The 27,702-nt window shown below is 36.9% G+C and overlaps 1 protein-coding gene across 1 annotated transcript; it reads left to right on the top strand.

The window, feature by feature from the left end:
* The first annotated feature begins 208 nt into the window (after nt 1–208).
* Nucleotides 209–27,702, top strand: plcxd3 (phosphatidylinositol-specific phospholipase C, X domain containing 3). The gene is made up of 3 exons (XM_079827966.1): nt 209–643; nt 15,941–16,649; nt 25,896–27,702. The coding sequence occupies exons 1-3, from the start codon at nt 541–543 to the stop codon at nt 26,050–26,052; spliced, it is 969 nt and encodes a 322-aa protein (XP_079684092.1). The 5' UTR covers nt 209–540; the 3' UTR covers nt 26,053–27,702.

Genomic DNA, 27,702 nt, shown 5'->3' with positions numbered 1-27,702 from the left:
CGTTTTTGATAATTATTTAAAATTAAGCCTGTTGTTTTGTCATTTACATCTGTTTACACTTGTTGCACAAACGTTTGTTTCTAACGCGACTTGAACTGCTTCACAATTCAGACTTGCAAACATGTACAACGACTGTGTTAATGTTCAACCTGAAAGTGTGAATGTGTGTGATATACGAATAGAGGATTCGTCCGCCCTGTTCCTCGGCACAAACAGCAATTTTGTTCTACAACCTCAAATGAATTAATTAAGTCCTCGCGAGCCTTGCGCGCGCCACAGGCTATCTAATTGCGCCCACACACAGCCAGCAGACACACGGGAGAGAATAATTTAGACCTGTTACATGTAACGAGTTTATATGTGTTTGTAAAGACGCTCTTTATATCCAGAAATCATGGGAAACTGTGATGTATGTATGTGCGGCGCGCGCCGTCTCGGGGGTGTGGTGATGCTCGTGCTGTGAACTCACGCGAGCGCGGGCGCTGAATACTAGAGCACTCAGAGCGACGCACGGACACTGAGCACCGGAGAACCGACGGCATGGCTTCGTCTCAGGGGAAGAGCGAACTCCGTTATGCGGACTGGATGTCAAGTTTACCTGAAACCATGCACAGCATTCCTCTTACCAACCTCGCCATACCGGGTAAGCCTCGTTATTCCTTTTAATGCACGCAGTAGAAGAATAGTAACTGTGGACAGTAAGAAAATGCTGCAGATTAACCTATAAATAAAATAGGCTGCTTATGGTCAGGTTATTGAATGACTTAACTGACCCTTTCAAAAAAGTTTTTTTTTGTAGACTATTATTTTAGTCAACTCTTGCTCAAAACGCACATCGCAGTAAGAGGGTTCTGCTTATGACATACAATGGGTTCTGCTTATGACATAAGCTATCGTGTGACTAATAGGTTGTCGACATTAATATTGCTCCAATACAGCGAGGTTATAATAATGTTAAGACGTGCGCCATAAATTAAATATGACACTTGTTGCTCGGGGCTCGCAATCAGTCTCTGCGATGGATTAAGAGACACATTACACATGTGCCACAGCTTCCTTGACCTATATTACGAAATAACAGATATTATATACCCATACTGTAGTTTGATGATCAGTAAAATAATGCAATCAATAAATAAAATGATAAAAAATGGAAGTACAGAATTGCTTAGTCACTATTTTTTTTACATTACTAATGACAGGCAATACTCAAAAACAACCTAAAGACCTTATTCATAGGCATTAATTCTCATAATACCATGAAAAACACTCTAAAAAAAGGTTATTTATTGCCATTTGTGGTTCTGTGAAGAAATCGGAACCATTGGAAAATGTTCCTCATACTATAAAATAATGTGTTTTGTTAGTTAGTTTTTTAAGAACTGTTCACTGAAAGGTTCTTTTGGGGAACCAAAATCGTTGCTGTGACAACCCCCACCTTTATTAATAAGAATGTGTAACACTTTATTCAATGCTAGTACACTCTCTATCATACCCCAAAATGCCTTTCACACAGTCTAATACACTCCAATTGTGCGTAGCTTGCAATTGTGAGTAACTTGCCTAGATCGCATCTATCTAATCACTATAGGAGCTGTGATTGTTGACACTTTCCTGAAATGTAGAGCAATAAACACATGTTGGAAGGCATTTTACAAGCAGAGGATGCCAGATGTCTTTGCATAAAGGCGTTGCCCATGTTCATGATGTACAACCAATAATGATTCATCACTTGTTGAGTGCATGTCAATATTTTCTGTTGAGACCAATGTAATCGTGATTGAACTATACAATACTTGCAGAAATCTGTTTTTCACCTTCATGCAGGCTTTTCAAACTGGCATTTTAAACCATGGGTTAAGAAACAGGTTTTAAGCAGGGTTCAACCCCATTTGTAGTCCCAAATTGCAGTGCCAAATAATCACAGATCTATAACCCTGGACAAAGTATGAACAAAACATGTAACAAGATGCTGTTGTAAGTGACCGGTGTTACGGCCTATATAGTGGTAAATGGGTTGTTGAACAGCACCAAAGGCTGGAGCAATTAGTCAGGACAGCTCTGATTAAAACCCTGATTAACGTCTATGTCACTGATTTCAACCATGTGCCTCGGGGATCATACTGCTCTCTTCATCATACTGTACAGTGAGTGCTCTGACTTCAGCGTACTGTATGAATGCAAACTAAACTGCCACTGATACTGGTCTGGTCTGGATTCATCATTCCAGCAGTAGCACTGAAGCAGTATTTCCTACTTAAGGACAACTTGACCCAGTGTCATCATCACTCTTTTGTAAAACTTTTGTAAAACAGTGTTGCCGGCAAGGCTGTGGGTGGATGATGGAAAGTTGTGTAGTGTAGCAGTTGTTCATCAAAAGGCTCTAAACGAATTACGTCTTAAGTAAGAACTCTGGACACGTACCACTCCCACACAGATATCTTGCAAGTCTGTGAGCTTTTGAGTTGGTCTCACACGGTTAAGATTAACTCTTGAAGAAGTGAAAAAGAGATCCATTAAAATGTCTATCTCTATCTATCTATCTATCTATCCATCTATCTATCTATCTATCTATCTATCTATCTATCTATCTATCTATCTATCTATCTATCTATCTATCTATCTATCTATCTATCTATCTATCTATCTATCTATCTATCTATCTGTCTATCTATCTATCTATCTATCTATCTATCTATCTATCTATCTATCTATCTATCTATCTATCTATCTATCTATCTATCTATCTATCTATCTATCTATCTATCTATCTATCTATCTATCTATCTATCTATCTATCTATCTATCTATCTATCTATCTATCTATCTATCTATCTATCTATCTGATCTTATCTATCTATGCAATAATAAAAGCTTTTGTCCGTCCATTCATTCATCTATTGTGCTCTGACCCAATGTTAGTCAAACTTGATTTTGCTTAACCCACTGGCAATAGAGTATGTTTTTCAGTTTAGTACACAAGTATAATTAGAGAAGGCAATGGTCATTTTAGCTCCTCAAGATCGATTCCTAAAATATAATCATTGATCCTTCGCCTTTGTCTCATGCATATTTCAGTAGTGTTTTATTTCAGCCTGAGGCACTTTTGCTTTCATGCTGTCATATTGTCAGGCTGTTAGAGGTTCGCATGATTCTCCAGAAAAAAAAGAGTATTTTTGTTTTTTTGAAACATGCATAATGCCTGTATATTAAAGGCAACACAAATCTAAAATCGAAATGTTCCTGGTTCTGTTTTATTCTGGTGTAATTCAGAATATTTTTTCCCACTCTGATATCGCTTAGGCCATTCTGAGTCTGACTGTTTGAAAATATTAACCAACAGAGTGCAACAGTGCCCATCTACAGTATATTTTCAGCGGTCTTGGTTCCAGAAGAATTTTTCCCATAGGGATTGTAAAAAAAAAATGTCTTTATTAAAGCTATGACCCAAAATCAGAGTGGCCAGACTCTCTGTACAAATGAAATGTACGAGAGTCTAGTTGGACCAGGCTAAAAATGCTAAAAACAAATTGAATTCTATTATTACAAACCTTGATTTAAAGCATAAAAGTATTTGAAAATAAAGTAGGTACTTTGTCTGTGACTGTACTAACCAAGAAGCACTATGAATGACATAAAAACAATGAAGAAATATAACTCTATAACCATAGCTACTGATTTAAAGATCATATATATGTATACACAAATATCAATGTAATTTGAGAGCGTAGTCATTTGACTGTTACGTCATTCCCAGTGCTTTAGGGAATGGAAGGAGCAATTTTGGTGCGATTTGCTTGCAATTCTGCAGTTTAGTGATTGGTGGAGAGTTATTTGCAGAATCATGTAGTTTTTCACCTGAAATTTCACTGTTTAATTAAAATTGGCCTGTTTTTAAAGTCATTTTCAATAATTGTATCCCCAGTTAAAACTCATCTTTGATCACCAAAATTACATATTTAAATGTTTCTTTCTGTGAAAAATATTATTCATGCCTTAAAATAGTTTGAAGGTAACTCAACACACTTTCATTTAGTATACACCGATTTACTACAGTAAGCGGAACCATGAATATGCAAATTATCCCCGCCTCCACTCACGCACACCAGCTCAGAGATCCACCCGCTCAACTTTACTCAATTTACTGTAGTAAACTGAAGCCTCGCGCCTCAATCGTCCCCAGGTGGTTGGTCCCAGTATATGTCATAACCCCCGCCCCTCCGTGTTTTCTAATGGACGCGAGACAAACTAAACAATCAAATTACACTTCAAATAATTTTTCCCAAAGTTGGTTTCTGTCATTGTAGGCCGTTTTTATCACGATGATAAAATTTGTTTAGTTTTAGTTAGTTATTTGATGCTATAAAAACGGGGGGTGTGACGTCATGATTGACAGCTGAGATTGACAGCTTCTCTGAGTGAAGTTGTCACTGAGGCACTAACGGATTTTTTTCGGGATTTTTAGGAGGAGATTTGAGCTTTAGCTTTAATTTCTACATTTCCAGAACTGTTTATTTCACACCGACATAATTCATTGTTCTGTATCTGCGAGAGTGTGGGCGGGCTTTTGATATCGCACCTCTACTTCCTGCTCTCTACCGCGCAGATTCCGGTCCCGAGATCACTACTGCGCAGACCCAAATCTGCGCAAGATGTCAGTGCCATATTCGGACCTCCGGAGGCTTCAATTACTTCAGTGGAAGAGAATGAAGTCGCGTCGACCATATTTTTTTACGCTCTATGAGTAAACGCTGCACAATGGTATCACACATGGTTTGTCTTAAAGCATATTTAAAACACCACATAGGCATATAAACAACTTTAAAAACTTGATTTTCACCACAGGGGGTCTTTAACAGTTAGAAGCTACCGTTAAAATCGGTTTCCCTATGGAGAAAATGAATGGGATTTTTACTTCCGGAACCCGACTATTGCACTCTATAGCGTTCCATCTACCAAACTTGTGTTTGGTCTGGCTCCATTCTAGCTACCACTTTTCACAATCCAATCAATTCTCCATGGGTAAAATTCCTCGGAAATGATCACATTCATTTAAATAAGTAAAATTACAAATAGCCATTCATGTTGACTTCATGTTCACTCTCAGCCAAAATATATTTCTAATTACAATTCCTTCCCATACAATCTTGATTCTGCTTGAAATGTCATCAAATTCAGCCTGTGGACAAATTATAAGGACATCCATAAGCCTGATATTTTTAAGCACTGCCGCTCAAAAACGGTCTCTGCCACCTCCTGCGGTGTGAAGGTCAGTGCTTGGGCTAAGAGAATCTAGTGTCTTTTATTTCCTCTATCGGAACTCTTTTTATAGTCGTTCCAAATTAAGAGGCTCAAGAAATCATTGTAGCCTCTCAAACCTCTTCTCAGATTAAAGATTTAACTGATCCTCCTGTTGCAACTCAACATTGTTTACTTGTAGCGATATAGGTACTCGTTCTGCTTGCATATTGTACATGCCAATGGGGATTTTTGTCCATTTGTTGTAGACACTGAACAGAGTTTAGGTACAAAATAAACCTGCGTACCTGTTAGAAAAGTGCTGCTTTTGCAGAGACAAATTTTGTGTGGCTCTTACACTGCTCAGCTGGATGGCTGGTTTGATGAGGTCATCACCCTGTTACAGTTGCCATTGTCACCTGCACCGGCGGCAGGACCGGGGCAGAGGAATTGTGTCAGTGCTGCGAGTGGCTGTGCTAAAGCCCACAGAATAAGCTGGACACCGCTGCTTTACCGGCCACCTATATGCTTGGAAAGTACGCAGGGTGTTGCAATTCAGAGACAGGCATGGAACCTGGTCTCATTAGGTGTTATGGAGTGTTATAGAGAGCCATAATTGATATTCATGCTACGGCTCTCATATTTTCATGTATCTCTGCCACTTAATCATGTAATCAGCATTTGAGTGGCAGCCAATGGCACAGAAAATCTGTGTGTATTTTGCATTTGTTGATCTTTAATACGTATTTCTATGCCACGCAAAATCATTTGCTTTTCTATGCTATGTTTGAAACATTGTGTATTTCATTTGTTAACATATGGGTTAGGTATTAACACTATATGATCAATATATTTGTTACAGTATTTATGTTAAGGTGTCATGTTTGTTCACAGTGCATTAACTAATGTTAACAGAAACTTGATTTTTTTTTTAATAATGTATTAGTAAATGTTGAAATTAACAAAGATTAATAAATGCTGTAGAAGTACATATCATCATTAGTTCATATTAACTAATGTTAACTAATGAAACCTTATTGTAAAGTGTTACCAACATTGCAAATTTTGATGATTAAACCATGTCACCAAAGTAACATTACACTACTGTTCAAAAGCTATTAGATCTTTGAAAGTTTTTAAAAGAAATCTCTTATGCTCATTAAGGCTGCATTTATTTGATCAAAAATACAAACAGTAGCATTATGTGAAATATTATTACATATAATAACTGTTTTCTATTTAAATAGATTTAAAATATACGTATATATTTTTCAGGAATAGAAAGTTCAAAAGAACAATTCTGACAATTGAACAATTTTGTAACATTATACATTATTTTACTGTCACTTTTGATCAATTTAGTGCTTTATTCTTGTTGAATAAAAGTATTAATTTCTTTCAAATGAATACATACATACATACATTTTACTGCCTTAAGCTGGCCACAATAAAAGGCCACTCTAATGCCGCGTTCCAGGCAACCCGTAACCCGTGTTTTTCCAACCTTCTACCCATGAAAGTGGACTGGAACGGCAGCCAAACCCGTGACTTCCCACCCGTGAACTCGAACTAGATCGATGTACTCCCAGTTACGAGTTTTGACGTCACATAGCCCACGAAGCAACAATGGCAGCCCCCTACGGATGCAGTGTTTATAAAACGAATATACAAATAACGTAAAATAAAAGGTATAACAGCTTTTCTTGCCGTCTGCGCTGTTTTTCTCCTCCGTTTCCCTCAAATAGGCAAGGAGTAAGCACCTTTGTCGATAGAAATGATTGTAAATGAGCATACACCCCGTACAGTCCACCATGCTTTGTTTACATCTAACTACCACACAATTCCTTGCGCTCAGGTTTTGGCGTGACTTTGCCTGGAACACTACAAAGTCGTGAGTCGTGGTTTGAAGTTGTAATTTACGGGCTCAAAAACCTGCCTGGAACGCAGCATAAAATGTGCAGTTTTACTGTATTGGGGGGGGTCCGAAAACAAGTCAGTATCTAGGGGTGACTGTGGGCAGCCTAAGACACACCTGTGCAATAATCATGCTGTCTAATCAGCATCTTGATATACCACACCTGTGAGGTGCATGGATTATCTCGACAAAGGAGAAGTGCTCACTAACACTTTTTAGGCATTTTTTAGATTTAGACATAATTGTGAACAATATTTGAGAGAAATGGGCCTTCTACATAGAAAAAGTCTTAAGGAATAGTTCACCCAAAAATTAAAATTCTATCATTTACTCACCCTCAAGTTGTTCCAAACCTGTATGAGTTTCTTTGTTCTGCTGAATACAAAAGAAGATATTTAGAAGAATGTTTGTAACCAAGCAGATAGAGCAACTATTGACTACCATAGTAGGGAAAAAAATACTATGGTAGTCAATAGTTGCTCTATCTGCTTTGTTACAAACATTCTTCACTCTATCTTCTTTTGTGTTCAGCAGAAAAAAGAAACTCATAAAGGTTTGGAACAACTTGAGGGTGAGTAAATGATGACAGAATTTTCATTTTTGGGTGAACTATCCCTTTAGATCTTTAAGATCAGCTCATGGAAAATGGGGGCAAAAACAAAAGTGTTGCATTTATAATTTTGTTCATATATATATATATATATATATAGCTAAAAAACTGTTTTGTTGTTGTATGAACAGTAAAAATGTTTGAAGGGCTCTGGAGCACTGCTAGTTATCTTGCCCTATTTTTCATACATGGTAAGCGTATGTAATCCCACCTATTCACTAATGAAGAATGGAAGAAGGGATTACATCACTAAACGCAGCTTTTTGTTGATGAGCTTCACCGAGGCTTTGTAATCTAACTGCAGTCGTATGTTAGAAGTGCTCTTGACAGGTCTAGACATTTGACCTTGAGGCAGCAGGAGTGTGAGTAGAAACTCGTCTGCTATGTCCATGAACAGCATTCATAGGCTAAACTCTTTAAGTATATTCACTTTGACTGATTGACAAAAAAAATCTAATTCATGGCACATCTTTGTTGCAGATAAGTGTTCTCTGAAAATGGCTTTAATTGCCAGTTATTCTTTTGTCCTATCGCTCATTTTTCTTAGAAGAGCATTGCATTGCTTTGATGTCAAAAATGCCTACCCAAAATGTTTCCTGTGATGAGGTGTATAGGGATTATTTATTTATTACCTGACAGATAACACGCACATACAAAATGATTTAAATTACTTAAAGCTGCACTAGTGACATGAAAAACTGTAATGGTTTCAAATCTCGAAGGCACTGTTTGCTTGTGTCTGATTCATCTTTAAATCTGTCCATCCATCCAATTGTTCATCCATTAATCCTGCACTTTAGACCAAAAAGAGTGGGTTTTTAGCCTGCCATGTCTCAATAAACAAGATAAATGGAAAAGATTAAGTGACCAGACATGAAAGCACAGTCACCATTGGAAAAAAGATTCACTTTTTCCTGTAATAATGACTTCTTTTCCTGCTGAAAAGGCGGTTCCCTGTGGATGACCGTGACATGTCAATCTTTTGTGATAAGTAGTTACAGCACACAGCAGCCTAAGGGTTGACAGTAAACCCTTGAATAGAATCTGCTGTAAGTGTTGCTGCTGCTGGTTTCTTTTTTAGAATGACTAGCATGTCAACCCAGGGAAATTTTGAAAGATCATATTGGAAAATAATTCATGTCTCATGAAGAAAAACATTAAATCACAATATAACAAGGCTTAGGATATAAACATTGCAACACTTTCTTCATCTGGGTACCGTTGAGTAATATTGTGAACAGGTGTCTTGTGTCATATTGTGTAATCATTATCCAGGAATGAAATTATTTGTTTTATATTTTTAATAATATAGTATCATTTTATATTATACATATTTTTATTTTATTTGTATGATTATTTTTTTTATTTAAAATCTAAAATTCACTATATTCAAACAGTAACAACTGTAGTGTCCTCTCTACAACAAAATGTATTGTTTCAAAAATCATCTTTGGATTGGATGTTTCAAAACCAGAAAAGAGTCTTTAATCTGCTAATGTTCCTCGTCTCTGAGGTTCAGAGGTGAAACATGAGACCAATCAGTCACTTTCATTTAGTTAAATTGTCCATTTTCCCAGAAATAATTTTCCTCAAACCTTCCTAATATCAGCTCAGTGTCTCTCAAAGCAGGGATCTCATAACAAGGAGACACTCCTTTGCATTTAGCTAAAGAGCTATTAGAAAGCAAAATAAATGCACTTGAACCTTGTGAAACTGAAGTTGTTTAGGCCTGTTGAAATTTACCTCATTTTCAACCATACTGCGTTTTAGATGTGGTTTCCTTTAAATATGGATGTAAATCATAATACAGCCGATAATAATCTTGTCTCCTTTGTCATTAAAGGGGACCTATCATGCAAAATTTGTTGTTTGAACATAAATGTGCATGTGTCTGCAGTTTTTTACCCTATAATGGTAAAATCAGCCCTCTCTTCTTTTTTTAATCCCCATAAATCATAAGCAGTGTCTCAGAACAAGCCATTTGCAGATTCTAGCGTTTGTGATGTCACAGTTGCTTAGGCCCCACCCACGACTGCTGACAGACTCTGCCTTATTAGCATTGACCTCATCCTGAGTGAGCTGTACACAGTCCGCCAGGTTTATCTCCTTGCCACAGCATTTAACAGCAGCATTCAATTAAGAAATCTATTCTTATTAAAGCTACCAAAGTTATTCAATCAAGAGCAGTGAGTGATTTTCTGTTTTCTTTTGTTGTTTGATTCATATTAACAGCATGTATAGAAGTAGTACTGTTTTTTTTTCCGCTGCTTTCACTTATAATGCACAGATCTAACTTGCTGTTTGCGTTCACAGACATAACCGACTGTGTTTATGCGAACTTTGTGTGTATTTGACAGCTTTAAGCACAATAACACATGAAAGAGAATTTAGTTTAATACTCACGGGACGTGGCATCTGACAGCCATTTTTCTGTCACATGTTTCTTCGTGTGTGCGCTCAGAAAACCATACATCAGAAGTTTAGACTGATAGTCTCGCATATCCAGACCTCCAGAACTGACGGCAGAAGGTAAAGGCTTTCATTGGTAAAGAACCGCCCAAGAGGACGTTTGACTGACATGTAACGCAACCAATTACAGTTTTTTTTACACGTCATGTTTGGGGGCGTGTGGGCGTGAAAATGTAAAGTTGATGTCCCTGTGCATTAGGGCTGCAACGACGCGTCGACGTGCGTGAAATGCGTCGACGCGTCGGCGGCACATTATTTACGTTCTAGAATAGAACAGAAGATCTAGAATAATGGCAGCTTCTGCTCCCGGGCATAGTGAAAATGATCATTTATCATATAAAGCCAGACCGCGACATTCAAAAGTGTGGGACTACTTTAAACAGAAGCCGAATAAAACTGTGCTTTGTTCGCTCTGTAACGCCGGTTTCACACTGCGCGCGGTGGCAGAGCAGGAGCTGTGCGCGTGGAGAGCGGGAGCTTTCACACTGCAGTCAGTGTTGCCAAGTCCGCTTTTTTCCGCGGAATTGGGCTACTTCTACACTGTTGCCGCGGGCTGTGTCTCATGTCCGCGGGTTGAAGCAAAAAAACACACATATTTAACCCCCCGAACGCGATGTTTACCAGAGAACCTCCCCGAAACGCGATTGGGCTTGTTTTGGGCTAGTTTTGAGTAACGAATGGGTGGGTTTTGTTGTGTAAACCTGGCAACCCTGCTGCCAGTGTTCTCTCGCACAGCTGAACGCGCCACGAGTGTATTGCAACAGACGGTCACATTTTCCGGTGTTCTTCTCCGACCACAGTACGTCTCGTGCTTTTATTTATTATGGGCTGCATATATCTGCTATAAATGCGACCTGGTTCCGCTCTGTCCCAAACACATATGCATAATAACTTGTTGTATATAGGTAGTTTACATGATTAAAGTAACATTAAAGTTAAGATATGCCTCTAGCTTTAATCATTTAAATGTGTCTTTGAAGTTTGGGCAAAAACTTCTGGCAGCTTTAGTCGTTGTTTATGCACATGGATATATTCAAAATAGACGACTAGTTATACATTAACACTATGCTAAAAGCTCCTGTATGTGAACCTTTTGCAGATAAATACAAGTGCATTTTCGTTTACTATTGACACAAATCAATAAGTAAATCATACTCAACTACTATAGTAAACAACTTTTCCTAATTAGGCCTACTCTGTATACATTTTATGATGAATAGTATCATTATATATTATGTTTAAAAAGCTTCTTTTGTTCATATATTTCATTATAAAATGGCATACTATGTACACTACCCTTTCTGAAATACAATTAATATTGTCATCATTCATTGATTTCATGTTAAAATAATATACAAATTCACTACCCTCTTTGAAATACAATAATCAGTAAAAAAGAATAATAAGATTAATCTGGAATAATAATCGTTAGATTAGTCGACTAATCGGAAAAATAATCGTTAGATTAGTCGACAGAAAAAATAATCGTTAGTTGCAGCTCTACTGTGCATCTATAAATTATAAATGCAGGAACATTGTGCAAGTCTACTGCAACAATGGAGCCGCAAACTTCATATACTTTTGAAAATCTAGCATTTAGTTGATCCTGATAAACGCTCATTGTCACAGTTGTAAACACAACAGCTGTGGGAGTTTGGCATCACCGCATTTGGAGAAGAACTGAAGAACTGTAATGTCACATGAGCGTGACTGCGATAGAGATGATAATCAAAACCAAACAAATGTTTTAGTTTTTGGCAGAGTATCCGAGGCAAGAACTGTACAGGCTCCACCCTCTTCTGGAATTTAAAGATACATGCACGAAAACAGCATGCTTTTTCCTACCACACAAAAATGGGCATTTACAATTCTGGGGACATCTGAGATGTATATTACATCTTGTAAAAAAGGGGCATAATAGGTCCTTTAAGGTTTGCACAAGTTACACCTTAAGGAGAAAAGACAAGTTGCTATTCATAAATTTTTTTTAAATTATATTCCTCTTTAAAAAATTTAATAAAAGAGGATGTTTTATAGCATACATTATAGGTGTTGTGTTTGAAGAGAATGAATGAAAACCATGTATTATAGTAATGTATTGTGCTGCGTAAAAACTGATCTTACAATTACATTCACATCTTACCTTCCTTCACAGTCTCTGATTCAATGAGACATACATGAAAATTGTGTTAGTGGAGACTTCCCTCTGTTTCCACGAACCAGAAGGCATTACCTGTGTCAAGAAGGGAAATGAGATATACACTGTTACTCATTAATCTAAATTTGACACAGAAACAAAGTCTGTATTTCCAGGCTGATCTGTTTAATGAGCATTCAAATGACACACATTATTGTCATCATAGAGACAGATTGTCATTGAACTGAAATGTCAGCAAATCTTTCTTTCTTTCTTTCTTTCTTTCTTCTTTCTTCTTTCTTTCTCCTTCGCTAGTTAAGGCAGCATCTACTGCCTCGATCATTTCCATTGGTTTTGTTGTAGTGGTGATTGCTGAGATGTCTTTGCCGAGCAGACAGCTGTTTGCCTAATGGCCCTTTCCCAGGGTGAATGTTGATGGCTACAGTGCTGCCTTCGGATGCAGAGACACATTGTTTATTCATCAAAAATTATTTTCAGAGAGTCTCTCTCACACACACCGGTTATAGACTGCTTAATGCTTTCATTTAATTACATTAGCAATGCATCTATTTTAATAGTTGTTTTGATTTTTGAGATCAAACATAGCACCTGGCTTTGCTCTGTATTTACATTGAAGGCGTGCTTGTGAACTCCGTGTTATTATCCTGTAGGCCCTGGCAACGCTTTTCCTCTTGCTGCAGTCAGGATGCAAGTGTTGGCTATTGCATTATTCCTTTATTCCATTTAGCCATTACGGCAGCCATTATATGTATTCTTAGGTTCCTGCTGTACAAAAGTACCACAGATTGTCTGGCAGTATTAGATTTGAGTCTTTTTCATAGCAAGTCACCTTAAAATTATTGTTTTTATCATTTTTAGAGCAGATGGCCCCATCCCAAATGGCACATTTGATGTGTATTCCGAGTCTTGTGCATGTCTGTGAAGTCCCCCAGACCACAGAAGAGAGCTATTCCATTATTTACCAGCAAGGGGCCAAATTGAATATTTTTGGGGGGCATGCGAACCAGAATATTTTGTGAAAAGCTGATCCCTACAGTCTTATGCTATTGTATTTTTTTTTTACTAAATAAATTAAGCACCAGTGTTTATAGCTTTGATTTTTTTAATTTCAGGATATTCAATATCAAGCATAGCGTTAGTTCTGGCAGATCACGTCAGTCAAGCTCTCATCAGCTGACTGTCAGCTGATCTACGTCTACCTATACTATAGGAATACGATGTCTATCACAGCTTACATATAAGCTCCTTCAGTATTATCAGCAGCTTTCGTGTTTCTCCGGAGCTAATTACCCTCCTCCATCCCCAGTTCCTCCTCTCATCCAGTCAGGATTTGGCATTCTGATTCCCTTGAATTATACAAAATTCCCGAATTATGCTATACATTAAATATCGACATTAATGATATCTGCAAAACATTTATGTTGGATTTATGTTGTAGGCTGCATGGATGCGCAGGGAGTTCTTGCCCAGAACAGAACCACACCGCCAATACAAACTGTATGCAATTGTCAATCATCTTTGACGATAGTGGTATTGATAGAAATATGGTTCCTTCGAGAAAAAACTATTTGGATTTTCCCTTAGGCTTTTGGATTATCTCTAAAAACTAGCTCTGTGACCAACAAAAGTTTATGATACTTACATGTTTTGTCCATCAAGATAATTATCACAGATGAACACAGCTTTTATAAATTCTGAATCCTAAATGCAGTCAGCAAAAGTAAAAAGCTAAAGGTAGGCTATAAGAGGACTACACCGTGGTCCTACGATTTTAATGTCACCATCAGTAAGCTTCCGACAACTCTTTCAGTTTTTATCTAAAAACATTTTCCCAGAACGTTTGAGTTAGACTACTCTATAAGAACACAACTATGAGCATAATGAGGTTGTAAAAGCAAACTGAGCTTATGTTTTCGGCGTGATGACGTTTAATCTCCTCGACTGCCTCTGTAGTCCCATTTAGCCACTTGTTAGCAACCGCCTTTTTCAAGACACGTTACAGCTTCAGAAAACACTGACATATTTTATGTCGTAGAATAAAACGTGACAGCGTCTTGAGCAGGTGTTCACCACAGACCTTATTTCAGCCTTTTACCCAAAAACCCATTGAGTTCAGTACGAGGGAACCGGAAGTGCTAAAATGCTAACTTGCTTCTGCGTTTTGGCCACTCTATACACAGACATTTTTTTTTGCTTCCGCTCTGGAATGGCGTTCCTTCTCTGATGACTAAACAATGCTCAAATAAAACCCAGCCCTCTATTTAATATTGCATTTCACTTGGAAATACGTCACAACACTGTAGTAAAGTTGGTTGCAATTTACGGTTCAATCGGACTTTAAACTTGAATTTAAGCGAATTAACCTTCTTAACAGAATATCAAAACATCGAAAGTTTGGGGTCAACAAGATTATTTTTATGTTTTTGTCTTATGGCCACCAAGGCCTAATTGATCAAAAATACAGTACAAACAGTGATATTATGATACATATTTTTAAATGTAAAGCTGTTCTCTATTTTAAAATATTTAAAAATGTAATTTATTCCTGGGATGGCAAAGCTACATTTTCAGCATGCAGTCAAGTCAAGTCAACTTTATTTATATAGCGCTTTTAACAATGTAGATTGTTTCAAAGCAGCTTTACAGTGTTAATCAGGAAAATAATGCAGCATAATTTTATGCAGCTGTGTAGCCATTCTGGAAAAAACGCTGATGTCATCAGTTCATTTCAATTATCATACAGTGACAGTGTTGGCTTTAGATTCTTAATTCGATCAGTAATTCGGTGTCACATGATTTTTCAGAAATATTCAAATATTCTGAATTGACACTCACAAGATTTACAAAGCTATTCAAAAGAACAGCATCTATTTGAAATAGAAATCTTCTGAAACATTATAAATGGTTTTACTGTCACTTTTGATCAATTGAATTAATCCTTGCTGAATAAAAGTATTATTTACTTTTAAATTTTGAATGGTAGTGTAGGTGTTTTGGTTTCAAAACTTGGTGAACATTTTAAATCTATATTATTCAGCCACTGGAATATGACTCGATGATGTGTAATTGTTTTTAAGTGTTTTTAGTTTTGTTGATTTTCCGTTTTATAAACCTGTGATCGCAACTGATTGTATCGCTGTCTATCTTGAACAGGACACTCCTGTGAAAGAGATTTTTAATCTCAGAGAGGTTATCCTGGTTAAATAAAGGTTAAATAAAATGTAATAAGTAAAGTATTGTATTATATTATATTATGTTACATTACATTACATTAAGGCCTTTCCTTATAGCAAAGTGAATGTTGTCTTTATCATATCTGATTAAAAGTATAAAAAAACATTTTTTTAATTTTGAATGCTAGAGTAGGCATTATATTACATTACATTATATTATATTATAGGCCGGTGACTTTTGATATTACATGGGATACCCATTAATTTCCCTTTGGAATATTTTATATGAGCCAGAAAATTGTATCACTCAGTTGTCATCATCATATTGTGTTCTCTCTAGAGATGAATATCACTAACTCGGAAATCTTCTCATCCAGGTTCCCACGACTCTTTTAGTTTTTACATCGATGAAGCCTCACCAGTTGGGCCAGAGCAGCCTGAGACAGTGCAGAACTTTGTCTCTGTGTTTGGTACTGTGGCCAAGAAGCTGATGAGGAAGTGGTTGGCGACACAGACCATGAACTTCACCACCCAGCTGGAGGCAGGCATTCGCTTCTTTGACCTTCGCATATCCACCAAACCCAGAGACCCCGACAACGAGCTCTTCTTTGCACACGGCCTGTTCAGCGCCACTGTACGCGAAGGCCTGGAGCAGATCAGCACCTTCCTGGCCTCCCATGCTCGCGAGGTCGTGTTCCTGGACTTCAACCACTTCTACGGCGTGCAGAACCTCCATCACGAGAAACTGGTCCAGATGTTGCGCACCGTCTTTGGAGACAGACTCTGTCCGGTAGTGTTTGCTCAAGAGGTAAGCCTGAAGTACCTCTGGGAGAAAGAGTTTCAGGTGCTGGTCTTCTATCACAATCCCATGGCTCTGGAGGTTCCTTTCCTGTGGCCGGGTCAGATGATGCCCTCTCCTTGGGCCAATACCACAGATCCTGAGAAGCTCATTCAGTTCCTTCAAGCCTCAGTGAAGGATCGGAGACGTAAGGGCACCTTTTTTGTGTCCCAAGTGGTTCTCACTCCCAAAGCAAGCACCGTCATGAAGGGTGTCACCAGCGGTCTGAGGGAGACCATCACAGAGAGGTAGGATATTAAACACCATTACAAAATCCATTCTGTGAAATGTGTGGCATCAAAGAACTTGACTCGCTTTCTGTATATCTTCAAATCAGCACCAGGCAGATTTTTTACAGTCCCAATTTAATCTCATTACAGTTATTAGCCGTTGCTCAGAGTCTCTTGGGCTTCACTGATCAGGATTTGTCAGGCTTGGTTAGAAACATGAAACTCTTGGCTGAAAGCAGATTTCGAAATGGCTCTGGACGACAGAATGACATATTCAGTGCATTAATTCTAGAGTGAACCAATATTCTGCTCATTCAAATGACTGAGAGGGGGCCTTTCTGCTTCCCACATGGAATATATTGGCATCTGCGTCTGTCATCTTCTGTTATTCCTTTTCGCCTGTCACCAGGCATGATATTTAGAGTGCCATTGGGCATGCAGCTAAGCATAACCATAATATCTAGGCCTTGGAATCCTAAAGGAATTAATGGTTCTAAGAGGAGTTTCTTAAAAGGACGTTCTTTTAGTATATTTGAGAAAGAATAATTTCGAAATAATATTTTTCCAGATGATGAAATAATTTAGATAATAAATATGTTCAAACAATTCTTGCAAAAGGTGTTTTTACCCAGATCTTTAAGTGACTCTTCATAGTAATTTCTTCCAAAAATATGCCATATAACAATACTAAACAAACAGTCTTATGAACAACAGTCAGTTACCATACTGAAATCTAATAATGCATAAAGGGGTCCTATTTAAATTTTCAACTTTTTTTAGTGTGTAATGTTGTTGTCTACAAAGTTACAAAGCAAAAAGTCCACTCCAAAGGGAGTTATTCTCTATAAAAGTTAAACTCCCCGAAACACCTTGATTGTGTGCTTCTTCCGAGAACATATGTCACAATATTCCTCATATTAATAATAAAAATAAAAATAAATCAGAGGTCTGGTTAGTAGTGTGTTAAAACCTATGGTTATGGTAAGGGGCTAGACATTTCCAAAACATGCTAGAATCTGTTGACAAATCACAACACAATGGTCCAGCCGACCAATCAGAGCACATTGCACTTTTCAGAAGGAGGGTCCTCATATAGAGACCTGGGGCACGTTCAAGCTCAAACCGGTGTGCAACGTTTTGCTACGGTTTCTAGGTTGAACGTTGAATGTTTCCTGGAAACGGTATACAACGGTGTGTAATGGGGTTTGAGATAAAAAAAATTTGGTGGGTGTGTCAAAAATGTCAGCCCAATCAGCAGCAACATGAATATAAACCACACGGTATTAAAGAGACAGCTCGTACAATGGGTCCAAGTAAAGTCGTTTACAAATGTGTCCGCTGCAGCTCGGTATAAGCAACAATTGACGATATTAGAAGACATGTTTGTCGTAAGAGTTTTATAGCAAAAATATAGCATATCAACATGATGATGTAGTTGTTTACATTTTTAGCTTCATTGCAAGGCAAGTTTATTTATATACCAAATTTCAAATGTCATACACAATGGTAGCTAATTAAGTGCTTTACATAAAAATGAGAAAGAAATTAAAAGGTATTAAAAAAGTAAGAACTAGAAATAAAATGATTTAAATTAGAATTGATTATCAGGAGATAAAAAAGTTAATTAAATGGGATGGGGATGTTCTCTTTTATTCTGGACGGCAAGAGCAGTGACAGCATCGAGTGTATTTTGCAGTATTAACACTAGAACCGCCAGGGGTCGCTGTATACCTAAAACCGCCAGCGGGTAAAATTTACCCATGCAGATTATTACTGTATTGATACGGTTAAAAAACGTAATATGTCACTGTATTATGCCACTGTCTTCACAAAGTATGGTAATGTATAGAGTCATGATATTCTTATTTTTAGTCATCAACTGTCCCGTTGTTTTATGCTATTTTAAGCAGGCTACACTAATCACTTTTTGGTGACTATAGGCTAAACCAGCCTGCAATGACGACGAGAATTAGATGGAAATAAATACATATTTGGGTTGTGTTATATTATAATAAAATGTCATTAATCCCATATTAAGATAATGTTATTTAAATTACTAAAATACCCTAAATAGACAATGAAGAGCAATAATAATTCACAGCACTGCATATGTATGACAATTTACGATAAGGATAACACACAAATTCAAGCGCACAGTTTGACCTAATTAATTATTCTTTTGTATAGTTATATCATTTATAATTTGAATAAGAGAACAACACCAATAAACTTGGGATAATCATGAAAAAAAAAATATTCATTCCATCATATCGGATTGTTTTTGTTTTTTTTCAGGAAACGGGCAGACTTGAATAAATAGCAACACAGTAGCAAACAATACTCAATACAAAATTGCTAAACAAAAATGTATAATTAATCCAAAGTTTGAACATTTATAGATAGGCTAAAACATCTTTATTTGACGTTGCGTTGTGTGACTGTTTACAGTTAGCCGACGCGTTGCTCAAACACAGTGCGAAAATAGAGGAATTATAGCTATAGGGGTAAATTTGACCCGCTGGCGCTTATAGGTATAAATGGCTTGTTTTTAAAGCTGGTTTTATCTTAACAATTTTTAACAACAGGGGATTGTAAATAACACAGTTTTAGTTAAAGTCAGTGACTGGGAGACTTTGATATTTTATTGGAAATCTGTTTTGTACATTTGAAAAACAGCCATGGGTAAATTTTACCCCGTGGCGGTTCTAGTGTTAAACACGTATTTATATGCTCATATGTATATTATGCTCTGAAAATTCTTCAAACAATGGCCTTCTCAGCTGCCATAGTTGCAACTCTTGCGTCATCAGAACAGGGTGTTCAACGCACCACCGTTTCGGTTTAAAAGACGTTTTGCAACGTTTTGTCGGGGCTGAATGCAGCCCAGAACTAAACAGAGCAGTACTGACAGTCATGGAAGTGAGGTGCTGCACAAATGTAAAATATGTGAAAAATGAAGATTTTTGAACATTCAAGCATGAAAACATATTCTAGTAGACCCCAAAAACAAGATCAAGAATTTGAAAAAGGGCTCCTTTAAATACAACTTGAAATCTGTATGTGTTTGATTCACTGGCTCATTTTAAATGTGTTTAACTGTATGGTTTTGATTCTCCAAAAAGAACTGTCAAAGAGCGTCCATTCAGAAATCAGACTATACTTATCGTACTATATGTTTGACACCATATGCTACCATTAAAAAGTTTCTCATGCTCACCAAGTCTGCATTTATACATAAAAGCATTTATACATTTATTTTATATGATGTTTTAATTTATTCCTGTGATGGCAAAGCTGAATTTTCAGCATCATTACTCCAGTCTTCAGTGTCACACGATCCATCAGAAATCATTCTAATATGCTGATTTGCTGCTCAAGAAACATTTCTTCTTATTATTAATGTTTAAAAAAAAAACAGTTGTGCTGCTTAATATTTTTGTGGAAAATGCAAAAAAAAATCTGTGATGAATAGAAAGTTAAAAAGAGCAGCATTTATTTGAAACAATACAAATGTCTTTAATTTAATGCATCCTTGCTAAAGTAGTCAAAGTAGTTCAGTTCCTCTGGGAAAAAAAAAAACGTAATGACTCCAAACTTTTGAATGGTATTTTAGATTTAGTAGCGGCGTTCCTATGGAAGCTTCCTATCTATGGTTCCTAGTGCAGGAAACTCTGTAGAAGAATCTGTAAACCTTTATTTTTGCGTGATGCTGCACGGACACACACCAGTAGGTGTCAGTATAAGTGAGTGTAACACTGGCCAGCGCAAGATTCTCATCTGTGGCTTTAATATTTTAAAAAATGTAATCAAATTATGTATAATAATGTTATACACATGAACTCAGTGATATAATAAATCATATGTTTGACAGCATAAAGCAAATTGTTATGCAAGTGGCACATGACGCAATCCATTGGCACATCACACGTTTTAGTGACACAAGCCACTATCCACTGGTACATACCAGTTGGCCTGTCACTAAAACTGACATCTCTTTATGTTGTGGCACCTCCAGTAGTGACACCTGCAGCTGTCTGCCTGAGTATAATGTAGATTATGTAACATATGCACATAGTTAATTTGTACAACAACAACAACAACAACAAATATTGGTAAAATGTGCTTATTATAGCTACTGAGAAAGGTCCTGCGTGACCGAAACGTTTGTTGAGTTTTTAAAATGCACTTTTTTGCGCTTGTATAAATAAAGAATATTGCTAGTAGCTCGGTATGTAATCATTTTCCGATACGTAGTCTAACAAATTATTTTTAATAATTGATTTTTTTACACTAGGATGGCCTGAAATATTAAAGCCACAGATGAGAATCTTGCACTGGCCAGTACACACTTTATACTGACACCTACTGGCGTGTGTCCATGCAGCATCACGCAAAAATAACGGTTTACAGTAACGGATGCGACTGTTTATTCGTAGTGACACATGATAGATTTATTTTGTGTCTTTCCTAGAATGGGTAGTTTGTGACGTTTTACAAAACATTCAGTGGCACATGCCAATCAAATACAGATGTGACAAATAACACGTTTGAAAAAAATATGACTGACTTTAAGGCGTTTAATTGATATGAAAAAATTTCACAAAATGATGCTATTTATTTGGGGATTTTGTGTCACAATTTCGTCAGTATAGGTGCTTGATTAATCTGTCAGACACTACTGGAGGTGTCACAACACACGGCGACATGTTCCGCGACTCTGTGTCAGCCAGGTGTCAAGTCAGTGTCAGCGTGTCTCGATAATGTTAGTGACACATACCACTATACACTGGCACATGCCAATGAAGACCGGATGTGCCAATACGCATAATGACATGTGTCATTGGCTTCTCTGTGTCAGATGCCATGTCTCAGAATTTGTGTGATTACATTAATGGAACCAAGCATCATTCAGTTATAGTAGCCTATTTAAAAAAAGTGCAACCATTTCTGAAATGTAATCATACCTGTGATACCACCTTCATGCTCCACATAGTACATAGCAGAACCCCCTGGGTATTAAGTGAGGAGCTGCACATTATTTCTGCTTTGTGTAACTGGAACATTACCTAAAGGGCAGAGATGACACCAGAGTTAGTCATCCTGGTTACTGGAAGACTCATTCAGAAGTCTCATCTCAGCATGTTGCACGTTAAGCATCAAATCTCTATTTTCTAAGGAAAATGTGCACATTGGTCAAAAGTTCATTTTATGACCAAAGCCAATGTGTGTTTTGGTAGCATGTGTCATTATTTTCTGCATCAACTGTGCTGATGGCGAATTAATTATAGATGAGGGGAGAGGTGGGGCACAGAGAGTAAAATGATACGGCCTCTGCCAGCACACTGCAATCTGACAAGCATGGTGTCTTACTAGTTGATAAAGCCTTCTAGCCCTCGCATCACCTCGGAGTGAGCAGTACAGCATAAGATATCTCCTGAATCATAGCCCTCGTATGGATGGGTTTGTGTCTGCTGATGTGACCCCACTTCAGGTTCATCAACATTTATAGACAGACCCAGCTGACAATACATATTAGTTTTGTTACCTCTCTAGATAGTATCCTAATCACACAATTTAATCATGCTTCCTCCTTATTATTATGGAAGCCCATTTCCGTCACATAAGAAAACAAAAATCTTGCTTTGGTAAATTTTAATGATAACATTAAACCATGAAATTATGATATACAAATTTGTAATTATGACAAAAATGTAAACTGTTTGTCATAATTATGACTTTAATATTTTCATAATTCATTTTGACTCATAATTATGACTTATTGTGCCCTTATGACTTATGAATCTCAATTTAGAATGTTTGTCATTATGACTTTTAATTTCAATTTGGTCTTTTAATGTTATACTTGTTACTTTTTATGTTATAATTATAAATCATAAATAAATTCAATTATAAATTATAAATCATTATTATGATACAGCAAAACTTTTTCCTTATGTGGTGGAAATTTGCCTCCATATAAGATGCCTAATTTTGACAAAATTTTAAGGCACATTTTATCCCCTCACTGAGAATGCAAAATGTACAAAAATGTATCCTCCTTCAGAGAGAATGCTGTCCCAGAATGCACTGTGTGATGGAGAAATATTGATTATAAATACACATACATTCATTCAGTACTGAAAAGTATCAGTGAGAATATTTTAAAGCCACAATATGTACTTTTTTTTCCGCCAGAGGTCGCTTATTAAAAAACAAAGGCATACCTTGATGGTGCATTGATTTCGCAGAACTTTTATTATGCCACAGACGACCGCTTCCGCTTCTTCCGGTCATGCGTATGTGGGGTAACGCAGTGCTGTTTTATCATATTACATTCATTTGGGTATGTTGGAAGTTACGTTATAATACTACTCTGTGCGTCCGCTGGCAGCTACTATTAGACACTGCAGTAATCGATATTAGGCATGGTAAAACATGGTACTCGCAGTAAAGCAAGAAAATGAGATTTAAACAATAAGACTAACTATGTTGAGCTATAACAATCATTCGTTTTCTGAATGTATCCAAACAGTTGCTCACCTGTGTAATAAAACACATTATATATTTAAGCATCTTTGGTGTTTCCATGGTTTCTACAAAATAAAACGAGGAAATCGAGGGTAACCTGGGTATGATGTCATTGATAGGTGATGCACGGACATGGTCCGTGTCCTGGTTAAAATTGCTTATTTGTCTGGATTTAAACATTCTTGGAAACATTTGGGATAATGTAAGAACAGGTCAACAAAATACATAACACTGTTCTAGGGTTTTTTTGGATATTTTAATCCAAAAATCTTAAATATTGTGCCTTTAATAATGAAAAAAAATGACAATTAAAATAACAGTAATTTAACAGTAGTATAATGTATAGTATGCTTATTAGTACGGTGATGCATTGCTGCCACATACATATTATTTTTTACACTCAATTATGTCTTAATAACGATATGTTATGTCGTTTTAACAACATATTTTCGCGTAATAACGAGATATGTAGTTTTAACAACATCTTTTCTAGTAATAATGAGTTATGTCGTTAAAATGACATACTTTTATATATAAAATACAGGGGCGCAACTACTCAGTGCTAGAGGGGTATGCAGCAACAATTTGGGCGCGCCCCCCTCGGTTTTTTAAATAGCAAATCACGCGTCGAGGACGTGCGCTTTGATATAAAAACCCACATCGGAAATGCGTGTTTTCCTTGACCCCAAAGTGCACCTTATAAGAAGGCGAGTGTGCGCATGTTTTGCTGTTAGATCACACACTTTTGACAGTGCGCAATCAGACGCCCGCCCAAGCGTATATGAACACTTTGGCTTGCCCCCGGCGCGCCCACTCGCGATATTCCATTATTATCCAAAATTCTATTATGGAATCTTATGAGGGCACCTACTCTAGCCTGTTAGTCCTCTAAAATGTCATATAATATTGAGGAAATACAGAAATTATTTAGAAACGCACAACAGCAGCTACATATAGAAAAGACCACTTTTTTTTTTCATACCATCGTTTTGGCGCCCCCAAGGTGCTGCGCCCCTATGCGCCGCATATAGCGCATACCCACTTTTTGCGCCACTGATAAAATAACATATATTTTCTCCTGATAAGGACATATGTTGTATAGTGACGTGTACAAAATATGCCTTTATCCACATTAGAGAATTTATATATAATTTATATGTGCCTTTGTCACACTTCCATGTTTGAAAAGCAGATGCAAGCTCAGTGTAAAATAGGCTCTTACGCTGCCTGTATCAGTGGCAGTGCCCATAGCACAAAATTGTTGTTGTTGTATTTATTGGTGTAGCCTACGGTTCATAACAGATAGCCATCATCTAAATAAAAATTTCACAAACTTTTTGAAGCCATGGACCACTCATGATTAGCCTCAGTGGCGTAACTTTAACCTAGTAATGACGGATCCCGGTGCAGCCACAAATATCATAACTAACTATAGGCCTACTGTAATTAAGACATATTTTCAAGAAATATATTAAAAATAGAAAGACGCTATAGTTTCAGTCTTACTCAAAGGCAGAGGAAACAGGCCAGTGGTTTTGTTACGCACATCAATCCATTCCCGACGTTCTTAGTTTGCTTCTTATTTATTAATATACAGGCAATTAGTTGATGAAATGTTGATCAAAATTAAAATACAATTTATACAAAACGAAATTCACTTTAAAGAAAGACTTTCTACAAAACAAAACTCAATGCAGTGGTCAAAATCATGCCTGACCCTACTCCATGTATCCCGACATATTGCGCAATATACTTATGCTGCTCACTTTTATCATAGGCTAATATTTAAACATTGCCTAACTATGAAACTAAATAGGCTACGTTTTCTTTAACCCTCTGTCCGACGAACACGCCGGCGCGTTCTGATGGATTTTTTCCTTTATGACAGCGGAAACAACTCACAATACTCCGTCATTTTTAGCCATACAGATAAGTGCAAGACATAATTATAAACTGTATACTTTTATTTGTGTACACTCACAATAACAACAAAGGCCGTGGATCTTCATTTCTAAAATGTATAAACACAAAGTTTTTAATTTCAAAAGCATTTCTAAATTCAGTTCATATTTCTAACAAACAAAATTCCAAGCCAAAATAACGAAGTGGTTAAAAAAAACTTTGAGTTACCACCAATGCAAATTCAAACATTTCGCCCTTCTCCCTTCTACATTCAAAGGAAATGTTGTGGAAATAGCCTAAAATACATGTTGATAATGTTTGTAAACATTTAGTTTTTGCAATTTTTAATAAAATGCGACTGACACACCAGTGCGATTTTACCTGGGTTTTTTTTCTCTCGACAACTTAAGTCTTACCCAGTGCATTCTCAGGTTATAAAAATTATCTAATGTGGATAAAGGCATATTTTGTGCACATCACTATACAACATATATGTCCTTATTAGGAGAAAATATATGACGTTATTACGAGAAAAGATGTTGTTAAAATGACATATCTCATTATTACGACATAATTGAGTGGAAAAAATTATATATATGTGGCACCAATGTGTCACCGTATATTAGAATTAGAATGAACAAATCACATGTGAGTCTGCTGACTACATTCCAAATCGGTTATTTATAAAGTAACACTTCAGTTAGGATGCTTCCTATGTAGGCAGCAGGCAGCAAGGCAGTTCACTATGTTTTTAAACTGAGCAATTTTTTTCACAGATGTTCAGTTTGGTAACAAATCCCCTTAGATTGAAACAGACTGTATGTGTTCTCTCAGGGCTCTTCCTAGCATGATGCAGTGGATCCGCTCTCAGCGACCCGGGGAAAGTGGAATAAACATCATCACGGCCGATTTTGTGGAGCTGGGGGAATTTATCAGCGCTGTTATCACCCTCAACTACTACCTGGATGATGAGGAAGAGAACGCCACCTGAACCTCCAAATTTCGCACATCACTTGTGGTATCAATTACTTGCTCCCTCTCTCTTTGCCACATTTTTATGTTTTATTTGTTTATTTATTTTGGGGGGTGAATCATAGAAGCTCTTTCCGTCTGACATTCTTAGGGTTAATGAAAAACATGAGAATGGGCGTAGACTCTAGAGACCAGACACAGTCAGGTGGAATAAATTCAGGTTTTGTCTGAGGATGAATGGGGTCAGATGGTGATTTCATTTCTTTCTGGGTGAAAAAGGTGACAGGGCTTTCCCCATGTTTCTCTGCTTTCTATCTGTTGGACTACTAGTTACTGATTCACATGCTTGAAACCTTGATACGTTTCTCAAATTCTGCTTCTGATGAAAGTAACAGTAACATTAACTTATTTCATGGGAATAAATATTGTTTGTACAGTGAATGTGATGCTGAATCTATAGTAGGTTTATTTCTAGTGGTCATAGTAACTTGTAAGATTGTCGAGTTGTAAATACTTGTAAACCTGTTTAATTGGAACTTTGCTCACTATTTCTCATGCCCAAACATACATCAAGAGTAGAGGCTCCTTTCAGGGCCTCGGTCTGGTCTTACAATGTTGAAAAAGTGAACTATTAGATGTTTGTACTCACAACCAAAAATTGCAAATGTAATGTAATAGCATTTTTGCCTTTCTGCCATTATAAACACTAATAAGTGAGGCTTTGTATTTACTTTTTTGTAGTTGTCTTTTACGTTATCTAACATATGGAAGCTTGTTTCCGCCACTGAATAAAAAATAAAAAAGTTAATTGCGACTTTTTATCTCACAATTCTGAATTTTTTTCTTGCACTTGCGAGTTTATATGTCGCAATTATTATTTTGTTCTCAGAATATAAACTCGCAATTGCGAGTTATCAAGTTTGTATCACAATTCTATTTTTCTCACAATTCATTTCTCACAATTCTGAGAATAGAAGTCAAAATTGCAGAATTTATTGTAAGACAAAAAGTCACAATTATCTTTTTCCATACTAACAGTTTATTTTATATATCCGTGAACAATGTAAATATGCGTTGCATTTGCACTGCTCTGACTGTGGACTGTTAAAGAGTTGCCATTGATGTTTGCTGGTGCAAGACAAAAATCCCCAACACAATTCAATAATGACTTAATAATGCACAATTTGCATTCAATCGTAACCATGCATACATAAACAAACACACAATGGGTGTGAACAGACTTTTTATAACACCATTTTCTAATTAGCCAGACTAATTGGATAAATGGCCAAGCTAATGTTTTAATCACACAGAAGCCAAGTAATTGAATTGGTTCAATAAATGACATTATGGAACAATGTCCCTTTGTCTTTCCTGTTCAGATTAGTCCTAATAGGCTGAAACATCAGGGTCATGTGGCACTGGAAAACCAGCTCAGAAAGTTTGCAGCATTATTTGTTCTTTGAAGTGTTTAAATCATGTTTATTAATGTGACAATCCCGTGGCCAAGCTGGAGCATGGACTTGTGTAAATGTATCAATCATGCCTTTGTACAGTATGAAATCGCATGTAGTCGTCAAGGTCGATAAATTATATGTAAACTTTCTATGTGTCCTGCTCTAATATTTCTGTCCAATCTGGTGTACAATAAATGTAAATACTGCATATA

The sequence above is a fragment of the Gobio gobio genome, assembly GCF_949357685.1.
Source record: "Gobio gobio genome assembly, chromosome: 10".
NCBI lineage: Eukaryota > Metazoa > Chordata > Actinopteri > Cypriniformes > Gobionidae > Gobio > Gobio gobio.
The sequence above is the reverse complement of the archived record's forward strand: the minus strand, read 5'-3'. Positions and strand labels throughout refer to the sequence as shown.